Genomic DNA, 16577 nt, shown 5'->3' with positions numbered 1-16577 from the left:
CACAGATATGTGGGTGAGTATAAAGTTTAAGCTCCGAAGAATGTGCCAGGTACTCATCTAAAATATGAAAACTCTGTTCTACGGTTAAGGGAAATGGGCTCATGATGTGGAATTTCAGTCTAGAATTCATCAGACAGAAGGGGAAAAGTCTCCTGAACTATATAATACAACACATTAACCTGATTTCTCCTCTCCTGGTAATTAATGTCTGTGCCTTTTAATTGCTGAGTTTCATTAAATTTTTGTAGACAACACAGTTGTTATTGGTGCACCAATTTTTACAGCCTTTGTGTTTGTCTTGAAAATAAGACAGAGTAGGAAAAGACAAGTTTCTTAGTCATTCTTAAAAACTTCATAGTTTTTCTTTAAGTAGGATTAGTCTCTTTTCTTTCTGATAACGACTTTGCATGTGCTACGTTGTTCACTTCAACTTTAGATACCACTGTGTGGTTCCCTCCTGGTACCCAGTCTCACATCTCAAGTAGCTGTGACCTCTCTGGTTGTAGTGACTGCTAATTCCTGACTTCTGTACTGGGTAAAAGGCTCTTTGTCTCATTACATGTATTGCTTTAAAACTGACCACTATACTTTTTTGTATTTTTCTCAAATACTACAAATTAAGGTAATTCATGTAACTAAATGGTTTTTCTTTGTGTTTTCTTGGTAAATATTGCTTACTTATTCTTTTAAAATTGCTCTTCCATACTCTGAGTCGTCCATATATAGTTTGCTTTCATAACTACTAACTTCTTCTTTTCATATATGTAAAAATTCTAGGTGTCTAAGATTGCTATGATTTTGCTAATCAAAAGATAGAATTTATATTATCCTTGGTACATGGGCTCAGAACTCACTATTGTTACTCTCTTTGCTTAGGTAAAAAAGCCAGTTCTCAATTATGTTTAGTAGTATTGCTTAATAAGCATACATATGTACATGAAACAAAGAAAGCTTCAAAATAACACAGCCTATCTCGAATTACTTTATTCATCAAAACTTTCCTTAGCTCTAATTAAGAGCCTATATGAATTAATTTTCTTTTTATTTCTATTATTGACTTAAAATTACCAAAAAATTCAGGTGCCAAGAGGAAGAAGATAGTTAAATAGGTAATCAGTAATCCAAAAATATGACAAGTAATTGAGAATTAGCCCTTTTACTATATATTTAACCTATTACTTGATCATATTTAACTATTTCTCACTGCTGATAATGTGGGAAGTTGTGTTAACTTTTATAGGAATAAAATAACTTACAAGGAACAATTTAATGAAAAACAAAAAGTAACAAAAATTTTGAGGTAGAATGTTAAAATAACATTATTTCTTACTCTGAAACTATCTGTGTTTAAAGGACAGAAGTTTAACTGATACCCAGGAAACCTCAGAAGAAATGCAAAAAACTAACAATTCCATTTCAGTAGGTACAATTTTCCTTTTTTTTTCCTCAATCATTTTACTTAATCATATACATCATAAAATATAGCATTTTAACTGTTTCAGAATAAACGAGAAATACTACGGAGATTAAATCAAAATCTTAAAGCTCAAGAAGATGAAAAGGGGAAGCAGTGTCACCCTGATACGGATGAGGTAATTGTGCATGAAAATGCCGAAGAGCATGAAAAAGAAAAATTGATTTCACCTGATCGCAAGAAGTGGGAGGCAGGAGGTCAACTTGTGATTCCTCTGGATGAGTTTGCATTGGATACATCCTTCTCTGCAACTGACAGTATGTATGACAGTGTTTTTATCCTATATTGGCATAGCACACATGTAAACTTGTAGACTGAACACTCTGAGGGAAAGAACACTTTAGAGGGATTGAAAGAACCTGAAAGAAATTCACATACTGTTATATGTGAAACATGGGGGAAAATCTATTCAACCTTAAGAATAGCAAGGATTTTTATTATAGAAGTGTAAAGTGTGAGAGGGGAGACTAATGATATATACTATTTAAATTGTATTACTTTAACACTTTCTAATCTGTTTCAGGAATAATTCTTGATGAGAAATAGAGTAGTAAATTGCCAGAAATCTCAGAACTAAGTCCCTTAGGCATTTAGCAGGTGTATTAAGAAGATCTCATTTAATAATATATTTATTCAGCAATATTTATGAGCACCTACTATTGTCTTGCATTTTCCTAGGCACTAGATAGAGATATAACAGTGAATGAATGAAGTCATATGTGCTCTTTGGAGCTTACATTCTAAAAGAGCGAGGCTGACCCCTGTCTAACTAAAGTTTTAAGTAATTTTTTTAATGGACTATTTTTGTAGAATTCTTTATTGGAGAAAAGCCCAAAGATTCCACAGCATTTGTTACTTATTTAACAGTTCTTTTTTAAAAAAATCTTTATTGTTGAAAGTATTACATATGTTCCCCTTTTCCCCCCCATTGACCCCACCTAGCATGCCTCCCACTCCCCACCCCAGGCCTTCACTACACTGTCATCTCTGTCCATGGGTTATGCATATATGCATACAAGTTCTTTGATTGACCCACCCACCCCTGCCTCCCCTCTGAGATTCCAGAGTCTGTTCCATACTTCTATGTCTCTGGATCTATTTTGTCCATCAGTTTACTTTGTTCATTAGATTCCACATATGAGTGAGATCATGTGATACTTGTATTTCTCTGACTGGCTTATTTTGCTTAGCATAATACTCTCCAGGTCCCTCCATGCTGTCTCAAATGGTAAGAGATCCTTCTTTTTCACAGGTGCATAGTATTCCATGGTATAAATGTACCACAACTTTTTTTTCCACTCATCTAATGGGCACTTTGGCTGTTTCCACATCTTAGCTATTATAAATTGGGCTGCTATAAACATAGGGGTGCATACATTCTTTCTGATTGGTGTTTCGAGTTTCTTAGGATATATTCCTAGAAGTGGGATCACTGGCTCAAATGGCAATTCCATATTTAATTTTTTTGAGGAAACAATTCTTTATAGAATTCTATTATATTCCACATACTCCTAAGCAGTGAAGATACAATAATGGTTAAGACATATTCTCTTCACTCAAGGAGCTTAGGGTCTATTGGAAAAGGAGGCAAGAAAAGAGGCAATTCATTATAGTTGATAACTAATATGGTAGGAAATAATCAGAAGGCACTGTAAGAATATGTATCTCGGGGCATAAATCATTCTGGGGAGAGCTAAGAAAATGATTTTTGGAAACAGTGATGTGCTAAGGAATAAAAAGTGTTAGCTAGGAGAGAAACCAAGATGGCGGCATAGGTAAACACCTGAACTTGCTGCCTCACACAACCACTTCAAAACTACAACTAAAAGACAAAACGGACATCATCCAGAACCACAGGAAGGCTGGCTGAGTGGAAATTCTACAACTAGAATAAAATAGAAAAGCACACTGAGACTCAGAGGAGGTGCAGAAGTGAAGTGCGGAGGTACGGAGGCACGCGCGCTCAGAAAGGGACTGGCAACTGAGTATGCTGTTGTCTTCTGGACTGTCTGGCCTCGGTCCAGAACACTAGGGCGGCTCTCTCTCAGAGGTGCTTGTGGTGATTACCGCGGGACACTGATACCGGGACCTCTTCTAGGCAGGGCAGATGGTCAGCCATTGCTGTTTGCTCTGCCCTGTTGATTCCCTGAGACCCTGCCCCACCCAATATACAACCCCACCCAAGCTGAGCACAGAGGCTTTTTCATATGAATGGCCTAGCCTTTTGCAATCTAAAATTACCTAACAAACTGCAGCTGGGTCAGAGAGCCCCAGAACTTCCAAAAGAAGGCCCAAGGCTTGACAGCAGCTTACATTGCTTCACAGCTGGGCCTCATCTGGGCACCTCCAAACCCCAAACAAAGAAGAGGAATCTGCATATCTCTCCATAGCTCCTGCTGGGTGGCCTCAGGCAGAGGCTAAATTTGCACCTCCTTGGAGATCCAAGAGCCAGTGTACCCAGTGGTCAGAGTGGGACCATCCAGATTACAGCTCTTCAGATCCATAAGGGACACACTCAGGGGGCAGACTTAGTGAGCACCAAAGCCCCACTGAAGCAAGTCTTGACCCATAAGGGTGTCTCCAGCACAGAAGTTCTCCCATCATAGACACAACTGATCCTCACAGCCAGTTGGCCTGGAGGTCAATTGCTCCCAGTGATACCAACAACAGTCAAGGCTTAACTACAACAATACTGTGCACACAGCCCACAAAGGGGTGCACCAAGAGTGTCCACCTCAGGTAACTGGGGAGGCTGAGCAACTGGGACCTATAGGACACCTAGCACACAAAGCCACTCAATCAACACAGGGAAGCAGCCAAAATGCGGAGACAAAGAAACAGGTCACAAATGACAGAAATGGAGGAAACCAAACTATTGGATATAGAGTTCAAAATCACAGTTATAAGGTTACTCAAGAATCTTCTAGAAACCTCCGAGAAATTTAGTGAGATCCTCGAGGATATGAAAAAGGACCAACTAGAAATTAAGCATACACTGACTGAAATAAAGAATAATATACAGAGATCCAACAGCAGACTAGAGGATCCCAAAAATCAAGTCAAAGATTTGAAATATGAAGAAGCAAAAACACCCAACCGGAAAAGAAAAAAGAATCCAAAAATATGAATATAGTATAAGGAGCCTCTGGGACAACTTCAAGCATATCAGTATCCGAATTATGGGGGTGCCAGAAGAAGAGAGAGAGCAAGATACTGAAAACCTATTTGAAGAAATAATGACAGAAAACTTCCCCTACCTGGTGAAAGAAATTAACTTACAAGTCCAGGAAGCCCAGAGAACCCCAAACAAGAGGAATCCAAAGAGGACCACACCAAGACACAATCATAATTAAAATGCCAAGAGCAAAAGACAAAGAATATTAAAAGCAGCAAGAGAAAAATAGTTACCTACAAGGGAGTACCCATATGACTGTCAGCTGATTTCTCAACAGAAACTATGCAGGCCGGAAAGGAGTGGCCAGTAATATTCAAAGTGATAAATAGCAAGAACCTACAACCAAGATTACTTTACCCAGCAAAGCTATCATTCAGAATTGAAGATCAGATAAAGAGCTTCACAGATAAGAAAAAGCTAAAGGAGTTCATCACCACCAAACGAGTATTATATGAAATGCTGAAAGGTATTCTTTAAGAAGAGGAAGAAGAAAAAGGTAAAGATAAAAATTATGAACAACAAATACATATCTATCAACAAGTGGATCTAAAAATCAAGTGAATAAAAAATCTGATGAACAGAATAAACTGGTGAATATAATAGAATCAGGGGCATAGAAAGGGAGTGGACTGACAATTCTCAGGGGAAGGGGGTGAGGGGAGTGCAGGAAGAGACTGGACAAAAATCGTACACCTATGGATGAGGACAGTGGTGGGGGGTTGGTAAGGGCTGAGGGTGGGGTGGGAACCAGGTAGAGGGGAGCTATTGGCGGGGGGGGGGGAGAGGAACAACTGTAATTATCTGAACAATAAAGATTTATTTAAAAAAAAGTGTTAGCTAAATAAACCAAAGCCAAGAAGAGTGTTTGCAGCAGAGAATTAGTAGGACTGAAAAGTACGAGAGCATGTGAAGCCCAGGGAATGGATATAATTCAGCATGGATGGCAAAGTTCAGAATTCAAGACATAGAATGGCAAGCAAGAAACCTTGGAAGAGGTAAGCAGGGCCATATCATGAAGGGTCCTATACACCGGCTCTGCTGAACAGTATGAGCTTACCCTTCCTGAGAGAGGTCTTCAAACAGTGTGCATTTATGGTTTTCTGGCATATTGAATCCTGACTGGGGAATAATAGATGGGGGGTGGAGGAGGGGGGATAATGGTACCACCAAACTGGTGGTACTTTGAATTTTTGTCCTCTTCCCTAATCTGGCTGCTACTGTTTGCATCCCAGAGTTCTCAAATAGCTTATGCATTTCATCCGGGCTTCTACAGCTGTATTAAGAGGCACAGGTTGATGCTTACTTCATCTTCCCAAGATTTTAAAATATAATTATCCTTAAAGAGATTTCAATACTAAGAAAATTAGTCATTATAGTTATCTGTGTAATGGCAATTTCTGCTATTTTTTAATGTCTTTGTTTAGGTTCACATATCCATGTAGTATCATTTTCTTTCTGACTAAAGGACTTCTTTTAACATTTTTTGTAATATAGGTGATAGATTCTTTCAACTTTTTATACTGAAAAGTATTTCACCTTAACTTTTAAAAGTTATTTTCTCTGGGAATAGAGTTCTAGGTTGGCAGTGTTTTCTTGCAGTGCTTTAAAGATGTTGCTCCATTGTCTTCTTACTTGCACTGTTTCTGACTAAAAATCTGATTCTTATCTTTGTGCCTCTCTATATAACATGGCATTTTTTGATGGTATGTCTTGAAATTGTTGTTTTAGAAATTTTTCTCAATTGTTTTGGTTATTTGGGCAATGGCACAATCCAGTATCTGATTCCATCTTACTCAGGATTAAAAAGTCCTTGAGACCATTTTTTAAAGGCCTTGTACTAATATAGACAAAAAGTATTGATAACTTTCACTGAGTTGCTGAAAGATGATAAAGAAAAGAGGACACATGTATGATATGCTTGGAGACAGGCCTATAAGGGCTTTATGTGAAACTCTTCTAGGAGTTTGTCAGAGGAAGAAAAACTTTGAAAACAAAATGAGGAACATTTAGAGTTAGGAAATTGAGTGTGGCCTGGATTACAAGGAAGAAGAGAAGACTTCAGAAAGAGTGATGACAAGTTGAGGGCTAAAAAATTTACACTAGTTTTGTCCAGGAAAAGGCATTGTGATCTTGATAACAGCAGTGTCATTAGAGTGCCAGGGGCAGAAATAGAGCCTAGGAATTAAGAAGCAAATGGAAGGTGAGGAAGTTAAAAAAAAAAAATTAACCAATGGACACAGACATTGGGGTGGTGGGGGCTTGCCCGGGGTGGGAATGGCTGGGGTGGGAGTCAATCAGAGAATAAGGAGACATATGTAAATCTTTAGACAATAAATTTTAAAAAAATTAGAACCTTTTAAGGAAGCTGAGCTATGAAGGGCAATAGAGATGTAGGTTGGTGTTACTTGGTAGCAATTTAGAGTCAGTGAAACTTTATGAAGAAAGAGACTTGAAAATATTTTATGCTAATTGGGTCAAAGTATATCACATCATTCTCCCATTTTAAAACAAGTGATTTCCATGGCAATTAGAACAAAAATCCAAAGTCCCTTTCATAGTCCACTAGGCTCTCCTGAGGTTTTCCCTTGCCTATTGACCTATCTACTTCTTTCTACCTACTCACTTCTCACTTCTTTTAAAACATGCCAAGCTCTTTCTTTTTCTTTTATTCTTAGTCTTCATTATTAGTATTAATATGTCTTATTTCTTCTCAATGCTTTTTAGATTTTCTCACTAAGCTTTTGTTTTAGTAAATTTGATTATGGCATACCTTTATGTCATTTTTCTTCATGTTTCTTTTACTTGGGTTTTGTTGAGCTTCTTGGATTTGTGAGTATATCGTTTTCATCAGATTGTTTGCCATTATATTTTTCAGTGCTCCTTTCTAGATGTTCAATATAGATCTTGTTAATGTTTTCCTTATCTGTGAGTATCATCAGCAGTCTTGTCTCTAGTTTGTGGAACATATGGAATTCAGTCATAATGACAGTTATAAACATCCCTATCTACTAATAACATCATCTCTGTCATTTTTGGGGTTTGGTTTTGATTGATAGACTTTTTTTCTATTTAATATAAGTTGAATTCAGTTGCTTTTTTATGCAGGCTTGATAAATTTTGTTTGGAGGGCAAGCAGTTAATTTTACTTTGATGGGTGCTATATATTTTTGTGTTTCTGTAAATATTTTTGTTCTTTTTGTTCTGAGACACAATTCATTTGTAAAACATTTGACCCTTTTATGTCTTGCTTTTAAGCTTTGTTAGATGGAGCCAAAACAATGTTTAGTCTGTAGCTAATTTTTCTCCCTTTACCGAGTCAAAGACCTCTCTGAGTAATGTACTTGATGCCTTGTGGATTATAAGATTTGCTTTTCTGGCTGGTGGGAACAGGGACTACTTCTGATCCTGTGTAAACTCCAAGTATTGCTCCTTCTACTCCTTTCGGGTGGTCTTTTTTCTAGACTACAGTAATTTCCTCACACATGTGCTGATCATTATTCAGCTTAAGACTCGAAGGGACTCTTTACAGTTCTCCTGAATTCTCTGTTTGTGTAGTTTTCTACTCTTCAGCACTCTTCTTGCCAACGTAAGCCACTTTTGCCACCCTAGACTTCCAGTTCCGCCACCTCTGCTCAGAGACCACCAGTTCCACCTGGTTTTCCCTCCCTGCATCGAAGGGTATGAAGTATATACTAGTATATATTTTCATATGAACATTCAGTTTTCTAGTTTCCTTTGTTAAAGAGACCCCAAACACATATTACATTGCTTTGGCATCTTTGTCAAACACCAAGTGGCTGTAAGTCATAGGTCTATTTTTGGGTTCTCTACTCTTTTCAACCATCTTTTTTTTTTAATTGGTTCCCTGTTGGTAATCTTTTTGACTGTACAAACTGATTATTACCTGCTAATTTGCAGGTACTTACTCCCATGGAACTGGTACACAAAATTTGTATCAGTAAATATTTGGGTACCATTGAAAGTTTATGACTTATACCCCATATTATTTGAAATTATATTCTATCTATTACTGCTAGATACCTAAGTGCTAAAGGTATTATTAACAAACATTCTGAAAATTCAAAGTTCAACAGATAATTTCCCATATTTTTGCTTTCCTAATTTTATTTTTCAAGTTTACCCAAAATTATTATTGTCAAAAAGAAAGTGCAGTTGCCTACTTAAGATATATAAGAAAATAAAACAAAATTTCTTAGATATACTTTTCTCTACTCTTAATCGATAAGTGCATTTAGCTTAGGATTTGTTTTCTATTCTCTTCAATTAAATTCATAGAAAAAGTATTCATTTATATTTTATCTTTTTTGTGCTCTCCCAATAATTGCTTTTTTTCTCAAGTAAAAATTTTATAGAAACATAATATATTTTTTATTTTTATAATCCCTAAAACTACAGTTTAATTATTTAGTATTTAAAAAGTAATTATAGATATATTTTTATTATTAGTGTCAGTTGTTTCTCTTTTATTATTCATCATTCATTTCCTAAAAGTCTTTTCTTACGCATCATCATCATATGCTCTTTTTGATATAACCTTTATTTCTCATGAAGCACTCAGTTGGATAGAAGACCATGAATCTGCCTTATCTACTAGTCTTCTATACTTATAAAAGGGTAATATGCTAATTAGACCAGGAGACCTTCTGGGAGACCTTCTGGACAAAGCCATGGTGGCGGGGCTGAGGCAGAGGCAGTTGGGGGTGAGCAGGCTGGCAGGGGGGGCAGTTGGGGACAAGCAGGCTGGCAGAGGAGGCAGTTGGGGGCGAGCAGGCCGGCAGTGGGGGGCAGTTGGGTGCGAGAAGTCCGCTGGGGGTGCAGTTGGGTGTGAGAAGGCCATCAGGCCAGAGTGGTTAGGGGAGATCGGCAGGCAGGCAGATGAGTGGTTAGGAGCCAGCAGTCCCGGATTGCGAGAGGGATGTCCTACTGCCAAGGATTGGGCCTTAACCGGCAGTTGGACATCCCCCGAGGAGTCCCAGATTGGAGAGGGTGCAGGCCGGGCTGAGGAACACCCTCCCATGCATGAATTTCATGCACCGGACCACTAGTCCTATATAATAAAAGCCTAGTATGCTAAGTGTCCGGTCATCTGTTCAACCAATCAAAGCGTAATATGCTAATGATATGCTAAGGCCATTCAACTGCTCACTATGACATGCACTGACCACCAGGGGGCAGACACTCCAACCGGTAGGTTAGCTTGCTGCTGGGGTCCGGCTGATCAGGACTGAGTGAGACGGGCCAGACAGGCCCTGGAGCCCTCCCGCGGTCCCTTCCCAGCTGGCCAACCTCCTGTGTCCCTCCCTGGCCCCAATTGTGCACTGGTGGGGTCCCTCGGCCTGGCCTGCGCCCTCTCGCAATCCAGGACCCCTAGGGGGATGTTGGAGAGCTGGTTTCGGCCTGATCCCACAAGCCAGGCCAAGGGACCCCACTGGTGCATGAATTCGTGCACCGGGCCTCTAGTCTAGTGTGTGTGTGTGTGTGTGTGTGTGTGTGTATATATATATATATATATATATATAAAAGCCTAAGCAACTGGCTGGCTGGCCGATGGGGTGGTAGCTATGAAACGTACTGACCACCAGGGGGCAGATGCTCAACGCAGGAGCTGAAACCATAGGCATGGAAACATGGAACAGACTGATGAATCTCAGAGGGAAGGTGGGGGAGGGCAGGAAGAGATTTAACCAAAGATCTTATATGCATACTAGAGGCCCAGTGCATGGATTCCTACACTGGTGATGTCCTTCAGCCTGGCCTGTGCCCTTTCACAATCTGGGACCCCTTGGGGAATGTTTGAGAGCCAGTTTTGCCCTGATCCCCACAGGCCAGGTCGAGGGACCCCACAGGTGCATGAATCTGTGCACCAGGCCTCTAATAATGCTAAATTATGTTATTTCATTGAAATCGTATCTTTTTCTTATAGGACATACAGTGGGAGAGGTTATTAAATTAGATCCTGGAGGATCTCCAAGAAAAGTCTGGGGGAAAAGCCCCACAGATTCTGTTCTAAAGATACTTGGAGAAGCTGAACTACAGCTGCAGACAGAACTATTGGAAAACACAACCATTACAAGTGGTAAGCATAAACTAGTTGTTGTTCTATACTGGAAGTAATATTAAAAATTAAACTAAAAGATGTGGTACATTTACACAATGGAATATTATGTAACTGCTAAAAAGAAGGAACCCTGGAAATCATTATGCTAAGTGAAATAAGCCAGTCAGAGAAAGACAAATACCATATGATCTCCCTAATTTGTGGAATCTAATGAACAAAATGAACTAATAAACCTGGGTGTATACCCTGACCAGGAATCGAACTACCACCTTTCAGTGTTTGGGACAACACTCCAACCAACTAAGCCAAACTGGCCAGCTTTTGCCCTTTTCTTAATTGTATTGTTTGTTTACCTACTGTTTGGTTCTAAGAGTTCTTTATATATTTTGTTTAACAGTCCTTTATGTATTTACTAGAGGCCTGGTGCACAATTCGTGCATGGGTGGGGTCCCTTGGCCTGGCTGGGGTGGGTGGGGGGAGGGGCCACAGGAGGTTGGCCGGCCAGGGGGAGGGGCTGCAGGAGGTTGGCTGTGGGGGCGCACTGACCACCAGGGGACAGCTCCTGCGTTGAGCATCTATCCCCTGGTGGTCAGTTTGGTCGTTCGATTGTTTAGGCCAGTGGTCGGCAAACTCATTAGTCAACAGAGCCAAATATCAACAGTACAACGATTAAAGTTTCTTTTGAGAGCCAAATTTTTTAAACTTAAACTTCTTCTAACGCCACTTCTTCAAAATAGACTTGCCCAGACCGTGGCATTTTGTGGAAGAGCCACACTCAAGGGGCCAAAGAGCTGCATGTAGTTCACGAGCCGCAGTTTGCCGACCACGGGTTTAGGCTATTATATATATAGATGTCTTTTGCAAATAATTTTTCCCAGTCTGACTTGTGTTCTCATTCTCAACAGTGTCTTTCACAGAATGAAAGTCTTTAAATTTTTTTGGAAAGTTTTTAATTTTAATGAAGCACATTTTATTAATTCTGTCTTTTATGGATTTTGCCTTTGATATCCTATCTGAAAAGTCCTTGTCAAACTCAGGATCATCAGGATTTTTTGCTGTGTTACCTTCTAGGAGTTTCATAGTTTTGCATTTAACATTTAGGTTTGCTATCGATTTTTGAGTTAATTTTTTGTGAAGTGTGTAGGGTCTGTGTCTAGACATTTTTTTTTGGCCTTTGGTTGTTCAGTTGTTCAACACCATCCTATATAATAAAAGCCTAATATGCAAATTGACCAAACAGCAGAATGACCAGTCGCTATGATGCGCACTGACTACCAGGGCAGACATTCAACACAGGAGCTGCCCCACAGGGGGAGCACCGCTCAGCTAGAAGTCGAGCTCATGGCTGGCGAGCACAGCCGTGGTGGCAGGAGCCTCTCCCGCCTCTGCAGCTGCACTAAGGAGCAGCAAGCCAAGCGGTAAGGAGCAGCGAGCAGGTAGGCGGTAAGGAGCAAGGGGTCCCAGACTGCGAGAAGGATATCTACTTGCTGGCCAGTAAGCGAACATCCCCAAGGGGTCCCATACTACAAGAGGGTGCAGGACAGGCTGAGGGACCGCCCCCCAGTGCATGAATGTCATGCACCGGGCCTCTAATATATCCTATCTAATAAAAGAGTAATATGCAAATTAATCATCACTCCGCTACACCCACAAGCCATGGCCACCAGCCACGCCCACCAGCCAATCAGGAGGGAATATGCAAATAAACCCAACCAAGATGGTTGCAGCCACAGAGAGCAGGAGGGAGGCTTGGGTTTCCCTGGCAATGGAGGAAGCCAAGCCTTCCGTCTGCCCTTGCCAGCCTAGGCCTCCACTCAATGCTACAAAGTTTCAATTATAGAAGATAAATAAAATCCAACAGAAATGGCGGCAGCCATGGAGCTGGAGAAAGCAGGAGGCTAGGGTTGCCCGTGGTGATGGAGGAAGCCAAGCTTCTTCAGCCCTGGCCTGCTTTGGCCTCCACTTAAGGCTACAAAGTTTCAATTCTAGAAGATACATAAATCCCCAATAGAAATGGCTGCTGCCATGGAGCAAGCAGAAGGCTTGGCTCTACTCCAGGCTACAAAGTTTCAATTGTAGAAGATAAATAAATCCCAGATCCCAGGGCCTCTGCTTGGGTTGCCGGGGGGCGTGGCTGGCCTGCAAACCACCACAGGCCCCTCTCCCAGGCTGCCCCACACCCCAAGGGAACCCCCACACTGATCCGGGACACCCTTTAGGAGGGCAAACCAGCTGGCCCCCACCCATGCACCAGGCCTCTATCCTATCTAATAAAAGAGTAATATGCAGATTGACCATCACTCCAACACAGAAGATGGCTGCCCCCATGTGGTCAAAGATCCTGCCCCCATGTGGACACATTTTTGACCAGCAGGGGAGGGCAGTTGGGAAGAACCAGGCCTGCAAGGGAGGGCAGTTGTGGGCAATCAGGCCAGCAGGGGAGAACAGTTGGGAGGGACCAGGCTAGCAGAGGAGGGAAGTTGGGGGTGACTGGGTCTGCAGGTAAGGGCAGTTGCGGGGGACCCAGGCCTACATGGGAGAGCAGTTGGGGGGTACTAGGCCTGCAGGGGAAGGCAGTTAGGGGCAAACAGGCTGGCAGGGGAGCAGTTAGGCATCAATCAGGCTGGCAGGGGAGTGGTTATGGGGTGATCAGGCTGGCAGGCAGAAGCGGTTAGGGGCAATCAGAAAGGCAAGCAGGCGAGCAGTTAGGAGCCAGCAGTCCTGGATTGTGAGAGGGATGTCCGACTACCCGTTTCGGCCCGATCCCACCAGGTCCCAGATTGGAGAGGGTGCAGGCTGGGCTGAGGGACATCCCCCCCCGTGCACGAATTTCGTGCACCGGGCCTCTAGTCCTATATAATAAAAGCCCAGTGACCATAACAGCAGAACGACCTCTCGACCAGTTACTATGAGGTGCACTGACCACCTCTTGGTTCCTTTCCCTGGCCTGCAGGCTCCGATTGCCAAAGGCGAACTGGGAACTGGGGTGGGTGGCGGCAGGGGTCAGGACTGGCGAGTGGGGGGACGGCCAACCTCTTGGTCCCTCCCCCCAGCCTGCAGGCTCCGATCGCTGATGGCGAACAGGGAACCGGGGCGGGTGGCGGGGGATGCACGCAGCACCAGGCCAAGGCCCCCACCCCACCAGTCACCCTACACACAGAGGGCGACCCGTGGCAGCGGTAGGGCCGGTGAGCAGGTGGGAACGGCCGACCTCTCGGTCCCTCTCCCTGGCCAACAGGCTCCCATTGCCAGATGGCAAATGGGGATCCAGGGTGGGTGGTGGCAGGGGGTGGGGCCAGCTGCTGGCAGCCAGGGAAGATGGCCCTGATTGCAGGCTAGGCCTAGGGACCGTACTTGTGCACAATTTCGTGCACTGGGCCTCTAGTCCATATATATAAAAGCCTCAGCCAGACGACCGGCCGGTAGCTATGACGTGCACTGACCACCAGGGGGCAGACGTTCAATGCAGGAGCTGCCCTCTGGTGGTCAGTGTGCTCCCACAGGCAACCTCCCATGGCCCCTCCCCCTGGCCAGCCAGCCCCCCTTTGCCCTGATTGGGACTGGGCCAGGTGGCCCTGACTGGCCCCGATCGCTGGCCAGGCCGAGGGACCCCACCCGTGCATGAATTCATGCATCGAGCCTCTGGTATGTACATAAAGTTCAAAGAGTGTAAGGATTTGATAGGAAAATGATAAAAGATTCAAGGAAGTTATAGCATACCAGATGAGGATTGAAAAACAGATATAGTTTGTGCCAATCCATTTTATTAAAAGAAAATATTTACTACATCCAAGCATTTCTCCAGGACTTTAAGGAATATGCTAAACAAGTCACAGTACAGGCTTTATTTAAAGCAGTTGTCAACTTACTGGGGAAAAAAGGATATAAACAGAAAAATTCAGTGTGTCACTTTCTGGTTTGGAGACATGTGGTGAGCTAGCATAATGTGGAATTACCAAACCTTGATTAGAACCTGAAAGATGAATAGAAGTTAAAGCTAAGAGAGGGGCAAAGGATGAGAGGTTATATATACAAAAAAAACTATTTGTGAAAGAGAACATTATATATTCAGCTAGCTAAAAGAACATACATATTATTTTAGGACATAGTGTTAGACTTGAGTGGGAAGAGAGGAGGCTGGTGAGGCAGAGTATATATAATGGTGTATAAAATGCCAAGGAGTTTGCATTTTCTCCTAGTTTAGTCTGACAACTAAAGGGTGACATGATTAAAATTGTACTTCAGCAAACTGAGGAGTCTGAAATAAATGAGAAAAGTACAAAGTCTGTTTTGATAATTCAATTCATAAAGAAAGTGATCTGGAATAAAAATGACATTACATTCCTCAACAGAAATACTAGAAGAGAACAGGGGAATTTCATAAACATTCTAAGGGAAAATTCTTTTCAACCTACTATTATATACCAAGGTGAAGTTTCAATTATGTGTTAGATGGGAACATGTTTTTCAAGAGTGGAACATCTCAAAACTTACCCTTCATATATTAGGAAGCTACTATAGGATGTTATCCACAAAAAATAATAAATAAATGAGGGATTAAACAAAAAGGAAGAAAGGGAGGGTGGGCGGGATGCATGGTGTGAGGTAAAAGGAAAAGGATTAAAAGAAGAAAGACTTAGAATCTAGGAAAGAGGAGATGTAATGAAAGAGAGAAATAGATTCCTACTCTTGAGAATAAAGAGAATTCCAAATAGAAGGGCAGCTTATACAATTAGATTAAGAAGTTAAGAGATCTCTCTAAAGAGGAAAAAAGGAATGGCTCAATTACCTCCTGTGCCTGACCATATTAGGAGAGTCTTATAGCAATGTTTTCCTGTTAATTACTGATGAAAAATTAAATTTAAAAAGCAACTGCATTAAAAGATGAGGCAACTGGAGAGAAACCAAGATGGCGGCATAGGTAAGCACCTAAACTGCTGCCTCGCACAACAATTTCAAAACTACAACTAAAAGACAAAACGGACACCATCCAGAACCACAGGAAAGCTGGCTGAGTGAAAATTCTACAACTAGAAGGAAAGAGAAAAGCTCACAGAGAATTGGAGGTACGGCAAAGGGTCTTTGTGCACGCAGAGAGGAAGGGCGGCTGAGAGCCGGGCTGACTTTCTCTGGCGGAAGGGGGAAGGAAGCCCCCGACTGCACTGAACCCCAGTTCTGACTTCACTGAACCCCAGTTCCGGGCGAGCCCCTGGGGACCCACGCTCTTACGGGGGGAGTCTGGACTCTCGGGCGGACACTCGGGAGCTGGGGAAGGCAGAAGTCTGAAGGCGCGCGCGTGCCAGTGCGCACAAAGACTGCGGAGATTGCCACAGGCTTTCCTTAGTGGAAGGGAGTCGGAAGCTCCTGACTGCACTGAGCCCCAGTTCTGACTGCACTGGACCCCAGTTCCAGGCGAGCCACTGGGGACCCATGCTCTTGTGGGGGAATTTGGACTCTCGGGCGGAGACTTGGGAGCCGGGGAAGGCGGAGGACTGAAGGCGCGCACGTGCCAGTGTGCACAAAGGCTGCGGAGGTTGCCACAGGCTTTCCTTAGTGGAAGGGAGTCGGAGGCTCCTGACTGCACTGGGCCCCAGTTCTGACTGCAGTGAACCCCAGTTCCAGGCGAGCCCCTGGGGACCCACACTCTTGTGGGGGGGAGTCTGGACTCTCTGGCGGAGACTCGGGAGCCGGGGAAGGCAGAGGTCTGAAGGCGCGCATGTGCGCGCAAGGGCAAGGCTGACGGGAAGCCAAGACTGAGATTCCACCCCATCCAAGCTGTGCACAGAGGCTATTGCAATTTGGCAAGTCTAATCCTATAAGGCTGTCTCCAGCACTGAACTTCTCCCAGC

General features: G+C 42.8%; 1 protein-coding gene across 5 annotated transcripts in view; it reads left to right on the top strand.

Moving 5' to 3' along the window:
* NEK1 (NIMA related kinase 1) overlaps positions 1-16577 on the top strand; it is a 170410-nt gene that overhangs the window by 115728 nt on the left and 38105 nt on the right. For all 5 annotated transcript variants that reach the window (XM_080675792.1, XM_080675791.1, XM_080675789.1 and 2 more), the window contains 3 exons: positions 1354-1419; positions 1503-1731; positions 10594-10746. In XM_080675792.1, coding sequence (XP_080531918.1) covers positions 1354-1419; positions 1503-1731; positions 10594-10746 — 448 coding nt within the window. The remainder of the gene's footprint in view (positions 1-1353; positions 1420-1502; positions 1732-10593; positions 10747-16577) is intronic.

The sequence above is a fragment of the Plecotus auritus genome, assembly GCF_963455305.1.
Source record: "Plecotus auritus genome assembly, chromosome: 6".
Classification (NCBI taxonomy): Eukaryota; Metazoa; Chordata; class Mammalia; order Chiroptera; family Vespertilionidae; genus Plecotus; species Plecotus auritus.
The sequence above is the reverse complement of the archived record's forward strand: the minus strand, read 5'-3'. Positions and strand labels throughout refer to the sequence as shown.